Source organism: Leptonychotes weddellii, chromosome 4 (assembly GCF_054177405.1).
Source record: "Leptonychotes weddellii isolate Sample4059 chromosome 4, ASM5417740v2, whole genome shotgun sequence".
NCBI classification, from domain to species: Eukaryota; Metazoa; Chordata; class Mammalia; order Carnivora; family Phocidae; genus Leptonychotes; species Leptonychotes weddellii.
This window is the reverse complement of record NC_138372.1, coordinates 84,365,878-84,383,634: the sequence shown is the minus strand read 5'-3', so window position 1 is coordinate 84,383,634 and position 17,757 is coordinate 84,365,878. Positions and strand designations below refer to the sequence as shown.

General features: G+C 58.3%; 1 protein-coding gene across 4 annotated transcripts; it reads right to left on the bottom strand.

The window, feature by feature from the left end:
• Positions 1-1,349: 1,349 nt before the first annotated feature.
• Positions 1,350-13,192, bottom strand: AMPD2 (adenosine monophosphate deaminase 2). Of its 4 annotated transcripts, none has more exons than XM_031038550.2 (18): positions 12,715-13,192; positions 7,682-7,812; positions 7,345-7,475; positions 6,804-6,872; positions 6,599-6,710; positions 6,164-6,350; positions 5,786-5,927; positions 5,594-5,683; positions 5,248-5,377; positions 4,958-5,152; positions 4,739-4,870; positions 4,441-4,604; positions 4,064-4,190; positions 3,809-3,972; positions 3,467-3,587; positions 3,004-3,177; positions 2,688-2,798; positions 1,350-2,387 (listed from the first exon to the last, which is right to left on the bottom strand). In XM_031038550.2, the coding sequence occupies exons 1-18, from the start codon at positions 12,722-12,724 to the stop codon at positions 2,178-2,180; spliced, it is 2,400 nt and encodes a 799-aa protein (XP_030894410.1). In that variant the 5' UTR covers positions 12,725-13,192; the 3' UTR covers positions 1,350-2,177. The 4 variants fall into 4 exon arrangements, with proteins under 4 accessions (XP_030894410.1, XP_030894411.1, XP_006742873.1 ...); XM_031038551.2 differs by lacking the exon at positions 12,715-13,192 and adding an exon at positions 11,728-12,067; XM_006742810.3 differs by lacking the exons at positions 7,682-7,812; positions 12,715-13,192 and adding an exon at positions 11,728-11,978.
• Positions 13,193-17,757: the final 4,565 nt, after the last annotated feature.

Below are 17,757 nucleotides of genomic sequence, written 5' to 3'. Positions count from 1 at the left end.
GAGAGGTTGCTAAGAAACTCTTTAAATTGGTCATCTCCTGAGGGCTAGGCCTCAGCACACACTGAGAACGTTACAAAGGATGAGAACATGGGATGGATCCTGTTGTATGGAAAAGCCGAGTTCCTTGGGCAGACGAGGCTCGGGGTGGGGGTGGGAAGCCCTGGGTTGTGAGCCCCCTGCCTTCCAATCCCCACCTGCTCCTCCTGGGGCTGTTTCCCGAGCCAGAAACCAGCCAGCATGGTACAATCTCTTGCTCAGCATTCTGCTCTCACGTGTGGTTTTAGCATCTGTAAATGGCTAGAATGAATTTGTGAGTGATGCCTTCTGGAGACGGATGGAGCCCTGGTCTTGGCCAGGCACGAGCCTGGTGGCTAGCGACCCTCAGGAGGGCTTCCGCCCAGGGGTGCTGGTGAGATGCCCGTGTGCGGTCTGCCAGGGAGAGGCGGGGCTGGGCAGAGCAGGCTGACAGGAGGGGAGGAAGCCAGCTTCCCGCTCCCTCACCGGGCCCTCGATTACTCACGCTCCTGCTGTCCCAGGGCTAATTGTTTCTGAAGCGCCAGCCCATCCATCGCCCCACTCAGCAGCCGCAGGCTTCTCTGTCACCAACCCAAGACCCTGCACAGCACAGGTCACATTCCACTTTTCTCCTTTACTCCGGCAGCACACTGCAGCAACTTCTATGTCCAAGGAGGTGGTCCGGAGATTATGCATGGAACATGGACCAGAGCCAAGTCACTTAGGCGCCTGGGGGGCTCAGTCCTTAAGCGTCTGCCTTTGGCTCAGGTCATGATCCCAGGGTCCTAGGACTGAGCCCCGCATCGGGCTCCCGGCTCAGTGGGGAGTCTGCTTCTCCCTCTGCCACTCCCCCTGCTTGTGCTCTCTTTCTCTCTCTCGCTCTCTCTCTCACACGTGTGTGCAAAAATAAATAAAATCTTAAAAAAAAAAGCCTGATGTCCCAAGTTTGAGAACCACTGGCCTCAGGTCTGCTTGTAAGTACAAATTCCCACATTTACCCAGCTGTCCCGAGAGGCTGGAAGTGAGGCAGTAGGAGACGCAAGGGATGCTAGTCCTCAAACTGGTATGACAGGAATGTGCCCCAGACCTGGGGCCAAGTGCCCACTTCAGAAGGGGCAGACAGGACAAGGGCCTGGGGCAGCAGATGCATCCCTGGTGGGCCTCTCCTCTCACCCAGCTTCCATAGTCCGTTTCTGCATTCACAAACACACATCAGCCAAGCCCAGTCACTCCCCTTAGGATCTGCTCCACCTCTAGCCACAGTGCTCCAGGATCCACGCTCCGCCACCGCCCCCATGGCTCTCCCTCTCCAAACAGAGATCCCACCTGCCTCATTACTTAAATAATCTTTATTTCTCATGCACTAGGAAAGATGGGATTGTATGAAACACTGCATTTCACAGCAAAGGCCTCAGTCCAAAACACAACACAGGGGACCAGGTGGATTCAGGTCTGGCCAAAACTCTGGGGACCATCGTGGGGCTACCACCCCCAGGGCTGGTGACAGATTCAGGACCCTCCAGCTGTAGTGGCCCCAGACACAACACAGGGCAGCTACCCCCTCCCACAGAGGCACAGGAAGCTGACATCAGAAGAGCATGTGGACCAGAGAAAGGACGGAGGAGGCTGCCAGGCAGTGACGTGGTGGAGGCGGTGGTCCAGCGCCGCCGAGGCCCAAGTCCAGGCCGCCAGGGTTGTGACTGAGCTCTCCGCCCAGCTATGCTCACTGGAACTGCGGGAGTGCCACAGACCCCCGGCAGATACACACGGGCCCCACCTGCCTGCTCCTCAGCCGCACACACAAGACGACATCTGCCCAGATGGGACCCCAAAGGCTAGAGGGGCCAGTCCCCCTCAACCATCCCTAGCCCCTGTGGACACTTAGACGCCCACCGGACAGCCAAGCTTCAGAGGTTCCTGGGACAGGGCCATGGGCAGGGCAACCAGCAAACCTGGGCCATCAGGTACCATCCGAGCCAAGACAAGAGCAAAGCAGATTCTGGGCACCACTTTCCTGGAGGTGGCACTGGGACAGATACAGGTTGGAGACATGCGGGACAGAACGAAGAAGAACGGACACATGCAGACGTGACAGGGCGGGAGGGGTCTGAGGATAAAACGTGGTCAAGGTGCTGAGCTGCGGGGGACACAGTGGGCCGGGCTCACTGAGGTCCCGGGCTTGTCGTGACCCCGCTCTCCTCGGGGATGGTCTCCAGCATCTCACTCTGGACAGCCTGTGTGATGAGAGCCAGCTCCTGGCACAGAGTCTCATAGCGGTAGCCCACACGGATGTCCGGCACGTTCGTACGGCGGATATCATTGCCCTCGGGGCCCTCCTTGGTATAGTTGGGTCCCAGCCAGTGGCTCTTCACCTGCAGTGGGTTAGCATCTGTAAATGGCTAGAATGAATTTGTGAGTGATGCCTTCTGGAGACGGATGGAGCCCTGGTCTTGGCCAGGCACGAGCCTGGTGGCTAGCGACCCTCAGGAGGGCTTCCGCCCAGGGGTGCTGGTGAGATGCCCGTGTGCGGTCTGCCAGGGAGAGGCGGGGCTGGGCAGACAGGGCCGCAGCTAGCTTTGAGGCGCCACGCCCCAGGCCTGAACCATCCCAGGGCCAGCACGCAGAGGAGAGGAGAGGGTGGACACCAGGCTCCAGGTGGGTGGGGGTGGTACCTTGTGGGAGAAGCCGCTCATGAGCACGCTGTTGCGGGCCAGCTCACACATGTCGCAGGAGCTGAGCTTCCACACCTGCGTGGCGATGCTGTACTCCTCCATCAGTGGCTCCTGCGCAGGCCAGGTGCCCTCAGACGGGGCGGCCCTGCCACCCAGTCCCCGCCCACCTGTCCTTGCGCGCCGCCCCCCCTCGGCAGGATGGCAGGATTTGCCCCAGGACGTGCTGCACTCCACCAGCAGGTGGCAGCACCAGCGCCAAGCCCCAGGGGCCTGGGTGCCTTGGGCGTCCCAGGACCACCAGCGGCCGGGTTCTGACCTTGGTGAAGTGGAACTGCAGGGGATCATCAGTGGACAGGGAGACCATGAGCCCGCGGGACAGGTACTCGGGGAGCGGGTTCCGGTGGTAGCTGAGGAAGAGGCTGTTGTTGCTGAGAGGAGACATGGCGATGCCAATCTGGGCCAGGTAATACAGGTACTGCAGGACTGGGGCCTGCATGGGCAGCGGGGAGGGGCCTGTCAGGCGGCCTCAAGGCTGGGGAGGACACCTGGCTCTGGGGGGTGCAGGCCACAGTGGAGAGGGCGGGGAGCCCAGCCTCGGCCTCACGTACAGAGGGTCATTTACAGCCAAGATCCAAGCGAGGGCCGCAGTGTGGAGGCTGGGCTGTGCAGGGGTCCAAACTGGGGGTTTGGTGAGGAGGGAGACCAGTTACTGAAGAGGCTCGAAGGGTTGAAAGGGAGGTGAGCGATCGGGAGGGGAGGCTGGGGGTGCAGGCCCTGACCTTGCGCAGAAGCAGCCCGTGAGAAATGTTCTCGGCCAGCATGAAGGCCGACACCAGGTGGTGGATGGGCCCCGCTTCCCCACAGTGTGGCCTCAGCACAAACGTGTGGAAGCCCCTCTGCCTGGGGGCAGAAAGATAGCGTCAGCTCCCCAGCCCGGGCTCCCGAGCCCCCCGCCCGGTGGCCACCTGGACCTGGGACAAAGCGCCAGGGGCAGATTCTTGGCTGTGAGGGGTGAGCCCGGAAAGAACTCCCTGGGTCCGGGAGTGGGAGCAAGGGGTGGGTCGGGGCTCCGGCGGCCCCAGGACAGGGCAGCAGAGTCACCACACCGGAGGAACAGGCACCTGCGCAGGTGGTTCAGCATGGCCATGTTGACAAAGGTGTAGTACAGGTAGTAGGCATAGGGTGGGTTGTCCTCCTCCACCCAAGCCTTGGGGAGAGGGCTCTCCAGGTTGAAGACGTGATTCTCGGGCTTAGACTCATCGTCCACGCTGTCGAAGCCATCCACCTGGCCCGGGATGCTGGGGTCAGGCCCGGTGCTGCAGCGGCCCCTGACGCAGGCCGCCCTCCCCCTCCCCTGCCCTGTGCAGCCCCCTCACGTGCTCCAAGAAGAGGTGCAGCTCCGGGTGGCTGGCAGGGTGCACGGTGGCCTCAAACAGTGGCAGGAAGATGTTCTCCAGCATCTCCTGGAAGTTGGCTAGCTGGCCCTTGGTACGGTACACGTCGCTGCACGCAAGACGCGCGCACGGGACGGCATTCACCAAGCGTCGGAGCCTGGCCCGCACGCGCCGGAGCGCTTCTGCACGACCCTGGGTGGGCCGGGCTGGGCAGACCATGAGCAGAACAAGGGGGTACCCCTCCCACTCAGAGGGCTCGGCTGCGGCGGGGGGACCCGCCACCCCAGGCAGTCAGGAGGCAGGCGCTGTCCCCTTGAACCTTGCCCCGCAGGTTCCCTCCCGCTCCGAGGGACACTCACAAGAGGCGGGGCACTTGGACGAGCCAGCGCACGTTGGGAGAGTGTACTCGGTGCTTCACGGCCCAGCACGCCAGCTTGTCCCACTCGTCCCTCGAGCGCCCATAGATGGAGAGCCGCAGCTCTGCGTTCTGGTATTTGCTCTCCTCCAGGTCAGACATCACTTCCTGAAAAGACATGCGGGGGCGGGGGTGGGGGCAACCATCACACCCACCCACCCGGCTCCCATGCGGTCAGGGAGAGGGCTGCTCAAGGCTCTTGCTACCCCTGCACATGGGCCTGGGCGGTCCCTCCTCCTCACCTTGATAATGTGGGCAAAGTACTTTCCAGAAACCCTGTTGTCGGTCTTGATGAAGATCTCTCGGAGGACAGACTCCCCAATGGGGTTGTACTTGGCATTGAACTTGTCAAAGCGATGGAAGGTGTTCCTGTCCTGGGGAAGATGGGCAGGCCCGGGTCACCCCTGCCCCTGGGCCACACACTGACCCAGCCCCTCAGCCCCTGTGCCAGCGGGACAGACCGCGTGCATGTCCAGCGTGTCCACACTCAGGTCGTAAGCAGTGAGATTCATGCTCTCAAAGACCTCCCGCAGCGTCTGCTCACGGCCCTGCTCCACGTGCACGATCTCCTCCAGGTGCCGCTTCATCGCGCGTTTGATGAAGCGCAGCAGGTGCTTCTGGTTCATGCAGGACGAGGCATGGATGTGTGTGTCCACCTGGGGTGCAACGGGGGGCCGCTGGGTTCCCTGGAGGCCAGTCCGCAAGGGAGGCCAGGCAGGGGCGCAGGGCTGGACACGTGGGGAGGGCCCACCTTCCGGATGTTGTAGAAATCTCGGTGTGGCACCTTCTTCTGGGCGGCCAGCTCCTTCATCTCATTGAGCAGCACGTGCATCTGGAACTTGGAGCTCAGGTACTGTAGGCGGCGGTAGCAGAAGGACTTTCTGGACAGGGAGAGAACAAGGCAGGGGCAATGAGCCACAAGCAGAGGGGGGAGGGGACAGGACTGAGGCGGCGGGGGGCGGAGACAGATGGAGGGAAAGGCTAGGTCTCGGTGACTGTGAAGGGGTGAGAGGTGGCGGTAGGTGTTTGCAGCAGGGCTGCAGCTGGGCAGTCTGGGCTGGAAGGGAGCTGAGTGTCTGGGCCAGGCAGGGACTCACATGGGGCCGTTGATTATCAGGGCCATCAGCACATTGACATCCGCCACAAATTCCTGCAGGTCAGGGTACGGCAGCTCCACCTCCGGGCAACTGGCAGGTAAGAGGAGCTCAGGTGAGGTGCCCCGTGGGCCCTCCCAAGCTGGGGCAGCCCCCACACAGCTCTTCCCCGCCGCATTCCCCACACCCGCTTACTGCTCATCGGGTTCCCTGCGGGTGTAGACATGCACCACGCCCTGCACCATGCGCAGACCCAAGCCCAGGTCCCCAGGCATGGTGCTTGGCTCACAGTACTCATAGGGGTGCTGCTCCAGCGCAGGGGGGTGCACCGGGGCATCTGCAGGGTGGGGAGGGTGGAGTCAGGGCCAGGGCTCTTCCAGGCCACCCACTGCCCAGCCCAGAGGCCCCACAGAGAGGGAGAGCTCCTGCCCCTGCCTCCACCCACCATGGACCAGGGGGCTGGCATGAGCCTGGGTGGGGGAAAGCAGGCAGGGTGGAGGTTCTCGGGCACCAAAGCTCAGGGAGTCGGGGACACCAGGGCACTTGGAGCAGGGCAGGGATGGGGGGTCCCACCAGCGGACACGGGGGTGTCAGGGCCCTGCTCGTAGGTCCGTGTCTCCAGAGGCTTCTCAGCCAGCTGCTGCAGGTACCGGCGAGTGGTGGGGCAGAAACTCTGCAGCGACAGGGCCATGTACTTTTCCCGGATGAAGAGTGCCCGCACCACGCTCTTGGCTGCGTCCAGCAGGTCTGTGAATGGCACCTGGAGCCAAGACATGGGGTCACTCTCCTTGCTCTCAGGCCCAGACCAGGCTCACCCTCACCCCTTCCCCGAAGCCTTGACCCTGGAAACAGCACATCAACTAGCTCCCAGCCACAGAACCTTTGCCCCTCCAGCTTTTGGAAAGAGAAATGCCCTCTCTAAGCCGCACCCAGCTCCCAGGCTGGGGGAGCCCACGGGGACTCCTGGAGTCAAGAGGGGTAGAGACCCAAGGCCCTGCCAACACTGACCCCACACTTCTCCTCGCCGGAGATGGTGACCCGCTGAAATTCCCGCTCTAGCACCACGTCTCGCTCCCGCAGGCCCCGGTCACCTTGCCCCTCGCCCTGCTCCTTGTAGAGCCTACGAGCGGAGAGCACAAGGGAGGGGGCTGGAGCCAGCAGCGGGACAGGCCCCACAGCCCCACAGCCCTCCGCGCCCCTCTGCCCTCCTCACTGGAGGTCCGAGGCACTGTCTGTCTTCAGGAAATCTTGCTTGGCCCGAAGCAGGATGTCCGGCTCCAGCCTAGAAGGGAGAGGGGCAAGAGGTCAGGCCGATGACAAGGGAGGGATGGCCCTGGTGGTCAGGTCCCTGCCCCATGCCGGCTGCTGTGCCCGTGTTGTTCCTCGTGGCCCCGTGGGGCCGTGGAATCCTGCACTGTGGCTGTTGTCCGACCCCCACGTTACAGATGAGAAAGCCCACCCAGAAGCTGAGTGACACGTTCTAGGCCACACGGGTGGGTACAAGACAGAGCCAGAACCCAAGAGCCTGACTCCAAAGCCTGCGCTCCATACCACTGGTCTACGGTCCCTCGCCAGCCGGTCTGAGGGAGCACAGGATGGGAGAGGGACAGAGACGGGGCTCTGAGAGTGTCCCAGTAGAGACAGACGGACGCTGGGCAGGCCACCCCTGTGCCCCCTAGCCCCGACCCCACAGCAGCCTGGCCGTGCCCTCTCCACCCATGGCTGCCTGCTGGACTCTGGGCCTGGGGCCCTACTTGACATCCTGGCTGATCTGCCTCTCCAGACGCTGCCTCCGCTCCTCCAGCTGCTCGATGGGGCTCTCCTCAGGGAACTCGTACGGGGCGCTGCGGAGCTCGCTCTCAGCCAGGGAGCGGCTGAACAGCTCCTGGTGGGAGGGAAGGCAGCGTCAGTGTGCCAGGCCCTCCCTTGCAGAGTCTCGGGATGGGGAGCTGCAGGTACCTGGGAAAGGCTAGGGATCGGGGCACAGCCAAGCGTGGAGTAAGGGGACGGCTGAGATGGAGGGGTGTGGGGAGCAGAGACAGGGCACGGGGACGGCAGTGGAGGGACACAGGGTGCAGTGCCAGGCGATACCTCGGCGATCTCCTTGCATTTGCCATCCATGGACGTGCGTAGGTCGAGTGGGAAGTGCTTGAGGCAGGGGGCAGGGCCTGGCAGGGATCGGGCAGACTGCAGCGGAGGGGCCCCCAGCCCACCCCGAGCCTCTGTGGAGACAGCGATGCCAGGGTCAAAGGGTGGAGGGCAGGGCCTGTGTGCACTAGAAGCCCTGGGCCCCTGCACGCCCCAGGCCTGTCCCAGAGAGAGGCCAGGGGCCTGGAAAGTGGGCAGTCCCTCCTCAGAGGCTGAGGATCGGGCCTGCATGTGGCTCCCAAAGGACCTCACCCTCACAGTCTAGCGCGGGGCCCCTCAGCAATTCCAGGCTCAGGAGTGGGGGGCTCCTGAGGCTGCCTCTAGAGCGACCCGCTGCCTCAGGGAGCAGGAGACCTCCTACAGGCAGGCACACATGTACACACACACACACACCTCCCGGGTGCTCATTAAGGTGCACGTGTACACACACACATGTACACACACACACCGCCCCCCCTCCCGGGTGCTCATTAAGGACCTGGTGGCCGGGCCCACAGCTTCCAGGGCAGGCAGGCCAGCCCGGATCAGACCTGCTTGTGGACCCAGCAAGCCTCCTCTTGGAACCCCAGGGCCTGCGCCCGACATCCCAGACCTACAGAGCACAAGCAAGTCGCATCTGCCACTCAGCTCTGACCTGGGGACCAGACCCCCAAGGGAAGAGGAGGAGGGGAAGTGGAGGGCCTAGTTGGCAGCAGGAACCCTACCTCCTCCCCAGTGGTGTGCCCTCTCCCCCCGGACCCCAGGGCGGCCAAGATGTGGCCCGGCCCCCAGCTGCCCCTCCCACTGCTGGCTGCCCCTCCAAAGGGGACTGCCACAAACAGTCTGCGCCACTCAGAGGCCCCAGGATCTGGGCCGGAGGCCCCAGGGAGGGCCTGGGGAAGGGATTATCAGAAGCCAGGGCCTCTCCACATGGAGGGCAGAACTCCTCAGCCACACCACCAGAAGGCTGGCACTAAAGGCCTCGAAGCTGCTAGTCTAGAGGGGCTGTCTGAGCTCCCAGCCAAGTCAGACCCTCCCTGGGCTACCAGCCCCACCCTCCCCACCAGGAAGCTCTCCACACCAAACTGGGCTCTCCCAGCCTGCTCTGAAGGGTGCTCCCTTCCAGCATGCTCCTTTCCCCTCGGCGCCGGGTCTTAGGGATGGATTGGAGGCTCTGCCCAGGTAGCATGCCTTAAAGTCTGTGGGCTCACTTCACGATCCCCCAGAGTTGGGTCCCAAGGCTGGACAAAGGGATGAGGAAGTGCCTGCCCTAGATCCAGGACCCAGCCCCCACTCTCCCTGGTGCAGGCCTGGATCCTACCTAGAGTTCAGGCAGCTCCAGCCAGCAGCCCTGTGCCCCTCGCCGGCCGGTTTGCTGAGTGGGGCTGTAGCCAGTCCCCCAGGACAGCTCAGGGGCCGGCACGGGCTGTACCAAGTGCAGCTGCATGCAGGGGAGACCCTAGGATGACAGCAAGCAGGGGGCTAGGGAGGCCCAGGGGAACCAGAAATCAAGGGAAGGAGCATCAGAGTTGGTAAATCAGAGGAACCTCAGAAGGGAACAGCTTTAACCTCTACCGTACCAGGGCCCAGCCTAAAGTGGAGCCCCCAAGGGGGTGGAGCAGGGTAGGCTGACCCAGGCAGGGCAGTCTGGCTTGGAGGGGCCGGGCCTCCTTAAAACGCACTACCCTGGGGAATGGTGCGTGGGTAGGGCCAGGGTGGCCAAAGGGGTGGGGGGAGAAGAGGGGACGAGCAGCCCTCCCTTCCGTACACAACAGCCCCAGGCCGGCTTCCCCTGCCCGGTGGCCTTGTTTTGCTCACCACTGTCCCCTGGGTCCCTGGGGACAGACAAAGCCTCTTCCAGGGACAGAAGTTGGCTGGCAGTGAGGGAAGTGACTCAGTCCCAGTAGGGACCAGGTACTGAGCTTCTCTACTGCCCATGGGGCCTGATTCATGGCTCCCCAGACCTCCAGCCTCCTCTCGAAGCCTATCGTCGGGAACAAACCGTCCAGGAGGAGAAGTGTGGGAGAAGGGACTAGAATTTGGAGGACTTGAGTCTGACTCTTTTCCCACTTACTGGCATGTCTCTGCCTCCCAGAGGCTTCAAGTCCTGTCTATAATGGGGTGATAAGCGGGTCCTGCCCTGTCTACCCACCAACTGCTGTACGGCTCATAGAGATAGAGCTCTGCAGCTGTGGTGTTAAACACCATTCCCTGTGATTATGAACTCCCGGGACGCTCCAAGCACTTACCACGCACAGTCCAACCTTCTAGGGAGGGTGGGAGGTTCTCAGGCCCAGTGCAGGCCGGCACAACCAAGCAGTGAAGGGCAGCAAAGAGAACGGAATTGGACAGGGGTAGAGATGGGGGGTGACACTATCTCATACTTGCAAGAGGGCAGAGCAGGAAGAGGAAAGAAAGATGGGCACCTGCTCCACAGCCAGGGTATAAGACGGAGCCTGCGGTCCTTGCCTGGCCAAGAGACCTGATCTTACACAACTCCTGCCTTCCAGACCCTGGCAGGGGAGGCCGCCCGCAGACCTCCAGGGCTGGTCTCTATCAGGTCAGCAGGAGCTGAATTGAAGGTCCTAATCTCAACCTCCCGTCTTAGCAGGGTGGCCCAGGACCTCCACAGAAGCACTGCAGTGACCAGGACAGGCTCCAGCAGCCAGAGCCATTCCTCCAGGCCTGCAGGCCCCTGCCCGGGGTTCCAGGGCTTCACTAGAGGTGACAGGCAGTAGCCTCCACACTCCCTGAGGCCAGGCCTAGAAGACCCAGCTTCCGGCCTGCTGGTCCCTTCCCCAGAATCTGTGCACTGCACCACACACACGAGCAGTCTACCGAAAGCCAGAGGGGCTGCTCCCACCAACCAAGATCTTGCCACCTCATCTACCCTCTGACCAGGCGCCCCCTCACTCACTGCCAGGACTGCCTCAGTCGAGAGGCAGAGATGTGCCCGAGGCTTCGACCCCTAAGTCTCAGATGCTCCCACCGAGTGACCCCCCAAAGATGTACATATCTAGCCCCAGGGGACACACTCTCTGGAGGGCCCAGACCTGGGCACAGAAAACACAGACCCTCAGGCCAGCACTGACCTCTGGGCAGTATTTTCAATGGCATAAGAAAATACAGGAGATGGACGGTCAGGCTATAGGTACAGATAGCTGCTGAGGGAAGGGGGAGAAGACACTGGCTTGACCTGGTCACCAAAATGTGGGGCAGGGGTCCTTCCTTAGCCACAAGGCCTGGGGCAGCAGACGGCAGGTAGATATCCCTCAGCAAGCAGACTCAGGCAGCCTAGCCCTAAGGGAGATGGACATAGCCACACCATGCTGCCTGCTCCAAATGGTGCAGAGATGCCTACCAGAGTGGGAGGCAAACCAAAGGGTGCAGGCGCACACAAGTAGGCAGCGGCCCCAGCCCGAGCCCCAAAAACAGGCCTGGCCCAAGGACACCCCATACTTCCGAGGAAGCCCACAAGAAAAACCAGGAATGGGCAAACAGCAAATGATGGCTACAGTTGAGCCCCCAGCCCCTGGGATGCCCGGTGGCAACGAGTGTGCCCTAACATCAGACCCCCCTCGCCCCCCAGGAAGGGGATTCGGGATCTGGGGTCCTAGAAATAAGAACTAAGCACAGGAGGACGCCTGAGCCTGCCCAGTAAAGACACAGCCGCCAGCAGTGTGGCCAGCCCACAAACCAGCCAGACCCACACATCTCCCTCTCCATTCACACACACGCTCCACATGCACACGGTCTTAGCACATCCGCACGCTGACACGTGTGCAAACACACCTCTTGCTGCACCCACACCTGCGCCCACTCCTCGTTACAGAGGGCAGCACCCCCAACACAGAACTTGTCACCTTCCACCCCACCTCCCTCCCCCCCACCTCCCAAGCCAGCTGTCCCTGGGACTGAGGACAAGGAGGGGCATCACCCCAGAGGGGGTGCAGTGGCCTGGGCCAGCGGTGGTGGGGCAGAGCCAGCGCCTGAGGCTAGCACACACTCACCTGGTACTGCAGAGGAGGCCTGCAAGCTGACCCGCTTCTTAAAGGGATATTTGGCCTTGGGGCTGCTGGGGCCAGATGGGTTGGATGCCATGGCTCGAGCGGCGGAGACGGCGGGGGGAGTCTGAGCCGCACCAGCTGGGCCTCGCTCTGCCACATCCAACCCCTTCCTCCGCCCCGCCCCCAGCGGGAGTGACTGATGCAGGAAGCAGAAGCCCCGCCAGCGGAAGAGGCCCTGGCCACGATTTCTGATGTTGTCTAGGCAACCTCGGGCAGGGGGGCCTCCATCCCCGCCTCTTATCCCCTCCCTTCCCTCCTCAGACCCTGGAGTGACGCGACTGCTGCTAGCTGGGACTGGGGGGCGGGGGGTGGGGGAGTGGAGGGGGAGGTGAGCAGACAAGATGGGGAAGGGCCAGCCCCCAGCACTCCACTGACCCCTTCAGGAGCCCTTGCCCCTTGCCAAGGCTCTGGGGCACAGGAGTCAAAGTCCGGGCTAGCTGGTCCAGCCAGCATGGGGGGAAAAAATAATAATAAACAGGAATCCAGTGCGAGGTCCAAACTCATAACACATTGTCTCAGAGCAGGCGTACTCCGTGAAAACCCAGCCCCTCTGGGGCACAGTCCCCTTTTCTCTATAAAGCTCCCAGCCCCAGGGGTAGTCCAGCTCTGGGAGGATGGGGGTAGAACTGAGAATCCCGGCCCAGTAGGGAGGAGCCTGTCTTGGGAAAATTCCACTGGCCGGCAGAAGCTACATTCTGGGAAGGCAGGAGGCAGGGGCTTCTCTGGGGGGCTAGGAAAGAGCCCCCAGCAACATCTGACTTTTCTGTCTTTTCGCACTCAGGCTCTGCTCTCCAAGGCCCTCCCCAGGAGGAGACGGCCACCTTCCCTAGGTCTGCAGGCTGTGCTGAGACCCCCACCCTTTTGTCACCCTGCCCACGCACTTCTCTGTCCCAGAAACCCTCCCCCCAACAGACGCGCACATACACTCACCTGAGGCCATGCTGCCCGAGCCCGCAGGGGTATCAGGGAGGCTGCCCGCCAGGGTCTGCCCAGCCGGGAAGCCGGGGTCGCAAAGGAGGGGAGGAGGGCCGGGACCCCGACCCTGGCCCAGTCGCTCCGCGAACCCCTGCCCTGGCACTGCGATGGAAGAAGTAAGGCAGTCTTTCAAAATTGCCCGGAGGCGGGAGGCGGACCCCGGCAGACCTCGGCTGCTGCACTGGCCTCGAAGACCCCGGCGTCCCGACCCCCAGCTCTCTGCTCAAGAGGCGAGCAGGCCACGTGCTTCCCAGGGAGCAGGACCCGGAACTCGTCTGAGCTTCTCTCTACACTCTCTGGGTGTTCGTGATCGGACTACCGTAGCTGGACTGTGGGGGAGTCACGCAACAGGTGCGACCCCACCAAAGCCTCGCCAGCTCCACCGAGCTTCTCGGCCGCCTAAGGCCCCGCCAGACCCGAGGCCCCGCCCCCGCCGGGCAGGCCCCGCCCCCGCTGTGTTCCGCTTCCCCGCGCCACGTGGGCAGCCGCCACTCCGCAGTTGGCCGGCGGGACTTGGGCAAGTCCTGTGCGTCAGCTTCCTCATCCATGAAATGGGGTGGTGTAATCGCACTCAAGAGAGTTACTGTGAGCATTAAATGTTAAGCACCTTTTCACGGTGCCTGGCACTAAGTCGGTGGCCAATAAAAGGTAAACTAGTAGCGTCTCAAGATTAATTCACTTTTAGAAGTCCTATCCCGGCATTCTCACTCTGGGTCGTCCGTTTTCTTCTGGCAGGTGTAGATAAACAGGGTGTGCCCTGCAATTCTGGCTCCCCTTCCCGCATTTACTTCTATATTTATTGGTTAAAAGCTTAGGCCCCATAGCCAGAATGCGTGGGTTCAATTCCATACTCCTCCATCTACTTAGCGATTGACGTTGTTGGGAAAGTTACTGGACTCTGTACTCTATTTCGTTTGGAGAATGACTGTAAGAGACCCTGCTTTGTATGGTGGTTAAGATAATTGAGTTAATGTAAGTCAAGAGGAGACTAATGTAAAACATTGCCTGGCATGTAGTTACTACTCAGTTAATGTCTGTCTTATTCTATGTCCTTGGCCTTGGTTCCCTGTTGACAACCTCACAGGGTAATGATTTTCCTCATCGCCTATAAAGAAGTGGAGTTGGGCTCTTTGGGGGGACTGCAGACACCCCACACAACCAGCACCCCCACTGCCAAGTGACAGAGAATCCTACCTAAAGGGAACTTGGGGGGTGGGGTGCCTAAGAACTGAACATACTTAAGTGTATTAGCAGCAATTAATCTTTTTCCTATTTCTCCACCTTGTGGGAGCCCTTCGTCCCCCACACCCAGCTGTACTAATGCTGTTTGTCCAGCTCCTCCTAGTTCTCACCACCCCCACAGCCAGATTCTTTCCCAAACTCTGCCTCCCCACCTCTCCCCAAGCTGGATTCTGGACCCTGAATCCTATTATCCCTGTGTATCTGGTGTCACCTCTATTGATCTCTTCCTGCTGCTCCTCACTGTGGGCAAACTCAAAAAAACATGGCCTCCATAGACATGGTAAAACAAGGGAAATGCCATGTTTACCCAACAAATTAGCAAAGATTAAGGGGAAAAAAAATCCTAATGCAGGCAAGGGGGTAATGAGATGGGACACACACATATACAACTGGTGGACACCAAGAGCAACATAATCTGTCTGAAGGCCATTTGGTAATACATAATCAAGAGTCGTTAAAAAGTTATTACTTGACCCTGTAATTCCGCTTTCAGGAAATTGTTCTGCTGAAAAGAGCTGCCAGAAAAATATGCACGAATTTGTTCACCACTGCAATGTTTATCACAGAGAAAGGCTGGAAACATTAAGGTCCAACAATAGGGGGATGTTTAAATTTTGTCAAATGCATGCAATGAAATACAACCATTAAAAATTGTTCTTGGAGAACTTCTTAATGAGGTGGAAATGTTTACAATGTAAAGTCTGGTTTAAAAAAAAATGAATGTAAAATCTGTACATACAGTATGGCCCTAAATATGTGACATATATGCATAGAAAACAAACACACCAAAAAGGTTACAAATGGTTATCCGTGGGCAGTAGAATTGGGAATTATATTTCCTTCTTTATACTCATCTGCATTTAAAAAATTGTCTACAATGCATAGCCATTACTTTTATAATCAAGGGAATAGAAAACAACAAATCTGTAATAGCCTCCACACCCCACCCCCAACAGACTCTCCTGGATCTTAACCCCAGACTAAATTGCTCTTATCTTTAGGAATTTTGAAGCCGTTGGGTTCTCAACAATGAGTAACAAAATAAATCTTGAAATTAAAAATCAAGCAGCAGGTAACCATGTAGAATGTCATCTATATTCTGACAAAATGCAAATTTTGACATAGTTTTAAGGGGTGGTATCTTGCATTGGGCTAGGTCTCATTAGGACTTCCCCCTTGATTCAGGCCTACTTACCTATTACCTACCTAATTAGCCCATAGGTGGCAACCCCTGCCCTCCACCTTACCCAGGCAAACCGGTTCACTAGTCCCTTCATGCTCCTCCCTAGTCCCATTGGCAACACACCCTTCACCTGGTAACCCTCCCCTATTTCCAGACCATTTGGTACGCCATCCCTGCTAGGAAGTGCGTACTGATTACAGCTAAGCATAGATCTCCCCACCTACACAACACCAGCAAAAATCTCAGCGGGGTTCACGGTCTACATAGAACAGAGTTTGGGAAATGAAGGAATGAGTCATCCCCCTTGGCCTCCAGCTTCTTAATGTTGTCTTTGAGCCTCTGGGATCTTCTCTAACTCTAAACACAGCTTCCTCCCCTCCTACCCTATTCACCAGATGGCTCCTTAAATGGCCCTCCCTGAACCCTAGGCCCCCACTCAAGTGTGCTCCTTAATTCTTTGAAGAACGCTTCTCTTAGTGTCTGGCCTATAGCCCACTGTGACGTCAGCCTCCCCCCTAAGGCCAGACCACTCTGCCGACACTGGACTTGGGAGGGAACACTGGCAGCCTCACACAGATCCTTGGCCAGAACAGTTTCCCAAAGCATCACCTATGCTTAGATCCTTCTAGAACCAAGCTGCTCAGCTCTTGTTTCTCAGCTTGTCCAGTCAGCCCTGTCACCCCTGACCCCAGTGCCCCAACACTGTTTATAGCATCATGCAGCTGTACCCAGCTGTACTTAGGTCTTCAAATGGTTTTAGCCACGCCCTGCCCTGTCACTCAAGGCCCTCACTTTGCCGTCCTCAACTGGCTGGACATATCCCATTTCCCAGTCTTCCCTGAATACAGTTTGCACCTCAGGCCTCCACACCTCTCATGCTTTCCTCTCCCCAAAATCACTTACTCCCCTTTCTACTGTTGTTCTGCTTCTCTGATCAAAGTCTGTTCATTTAGTCCCTCCCTCCTTTCTTCTACAGAATTTTTCAGTTAAATGTGCTTAGAATTGTTTTTCCTACGAGGGACGGAGGTTAGGTTTTAAACAGCCCTGAATTCTCCAGCACAGTGTTCCTTTAATTAAACTATTTCTCTGTGAATTTACCCCTCCTCTTCCTTTGGACTGGAAGGTCCTGAAGGGAATTCCTCATTATGTGCCCCCAACTCCAGCCGGGATAAGGCTTTACCCACAGTCCCCGCCACTGAGGGTAAGACAGATCCTGAGATCTCCCCTTAGCTCAGGAAACAGGACCAAACTTGTTGGGAAATGGTGAGTCTTTTTTCACTCAAAATGATTTGGTTATCAGGCTGTGAACTAGGACTCCTGAGCTCTGCTGATTCTGATACTAGTTTATTAAGGTAAGGATCATCTTTCTGTGCTTCTAAATGGGAATTGCACCTACATGCTTTACCTGCTCCACCAGGACACTGAACTCAAATGTGGTAATAAAGTAGAACAGCCACAGGAAAGGCACAGGAGCTGACGATGGGAGGCAGAAGGTCACTGGCGCCAGAATGGGTCAGCATAATTAGAGGCCAGGCGAGGGTCAGGAGCTTCCTTACTCAGCTTAGTAGTGGGAATGGGAACCCAGCAAACTAGGAAACAAGTAGAAGCAGCACAGAAGTTTGCAGAGGTGGTAGCTGAAAAAGGAACAGCTCGAATATTTTCCCCATGCGTGAAACAAGTTCGTGGTTCCTTTCACAATTCAAGTGCTACTGTTAGCAAGCTCATGCATTTCCCTTTTTTGTCCAAGTTTTCTTTCACTGGCTGCTTATGGGGGGGGGTAGTAGAAAGATCCCCTGATTTATCTGTTTATTAAGCTTACATGACCTTAAACAAGTTACTTAACCCTCAAGCCTCAGTTATCTGGTCTGTAAACTGGGGACAGAGCACTTACCTTGTAGTTAGTGTGAGAATGAACTGATAGGAGCCCCATAAATTGTCTAGCACAGTTCCTGGCAGTCCCCTGCTCTGAACACAGAAGGTTTCGGTACAGCTCTGGCCGGGATGTAGGTTACCAATATTGTGAGTAGGCTGCAGCGCTAGGGAGGTATAATTACTGAAACTTTATAGCCAAGATTCCAAGACAGTCACAATTTCAAAGACACTCTCCTGTTTTCTCTTAAGAAGTATTTGCCAAGTTTTGATTGGGAAAACATGATCACTATGGAAGGCACCTTGGCGGCTACCTATTTCTCCATCAGCCCTGAGAGTCTAGGCTCCAGGCCCAAAGCTTCTCATCCAGACACTGAGATATGCAGCTGAAAGGCGGTGGAAGGAGGAAGATGCTCAGCAGTGGCTCAGGGCACCTAGTAGGTAGGAGACCCAGGTGCCACCTCCCACCCTCTCCGGCCCAGTGGACTGCAGCACTTTTCCACACTAAAAGGAAAGAGCACGTTAAACCCTTTGAACTCAAGTTAAATCCTCAGGGCCTTGGCTGCATATTAAAATCACCTGGGGAAATTTGGAAATCTTCATGCTTGGACTGTATTCCAGACCAATTAGATCAGGTTTTTTCAAACTTGCCACATGATGATAATCACCTATATTAGCTTAAAATAGTTTCTCAGGCTCTGGAA

Coding starts and splice junctions, on each gene's coding strand:
- AMPD2 (XM_031038551.2), bottom strand. CDS start 11,818: ATGGCATCCAACCCATCTGGCCCCAGCAGCCCCAAGGCCAAATATCCC. Junction 7,813..11,727: donor GGCCTCCTCTGCAGTACCAG/GTGAGTGTGTGC, acceptor CTGTCTCCACAG/AGGCTCGGGGTGGGCTGGGG. Junction 4,191..4,440: donor GTCCAAGTGCCCCGCCTCTT/GTGAGTGTCCCT, acceptor TCTTGCGTGCAG/CGACGTGTACCGTACCAAGG.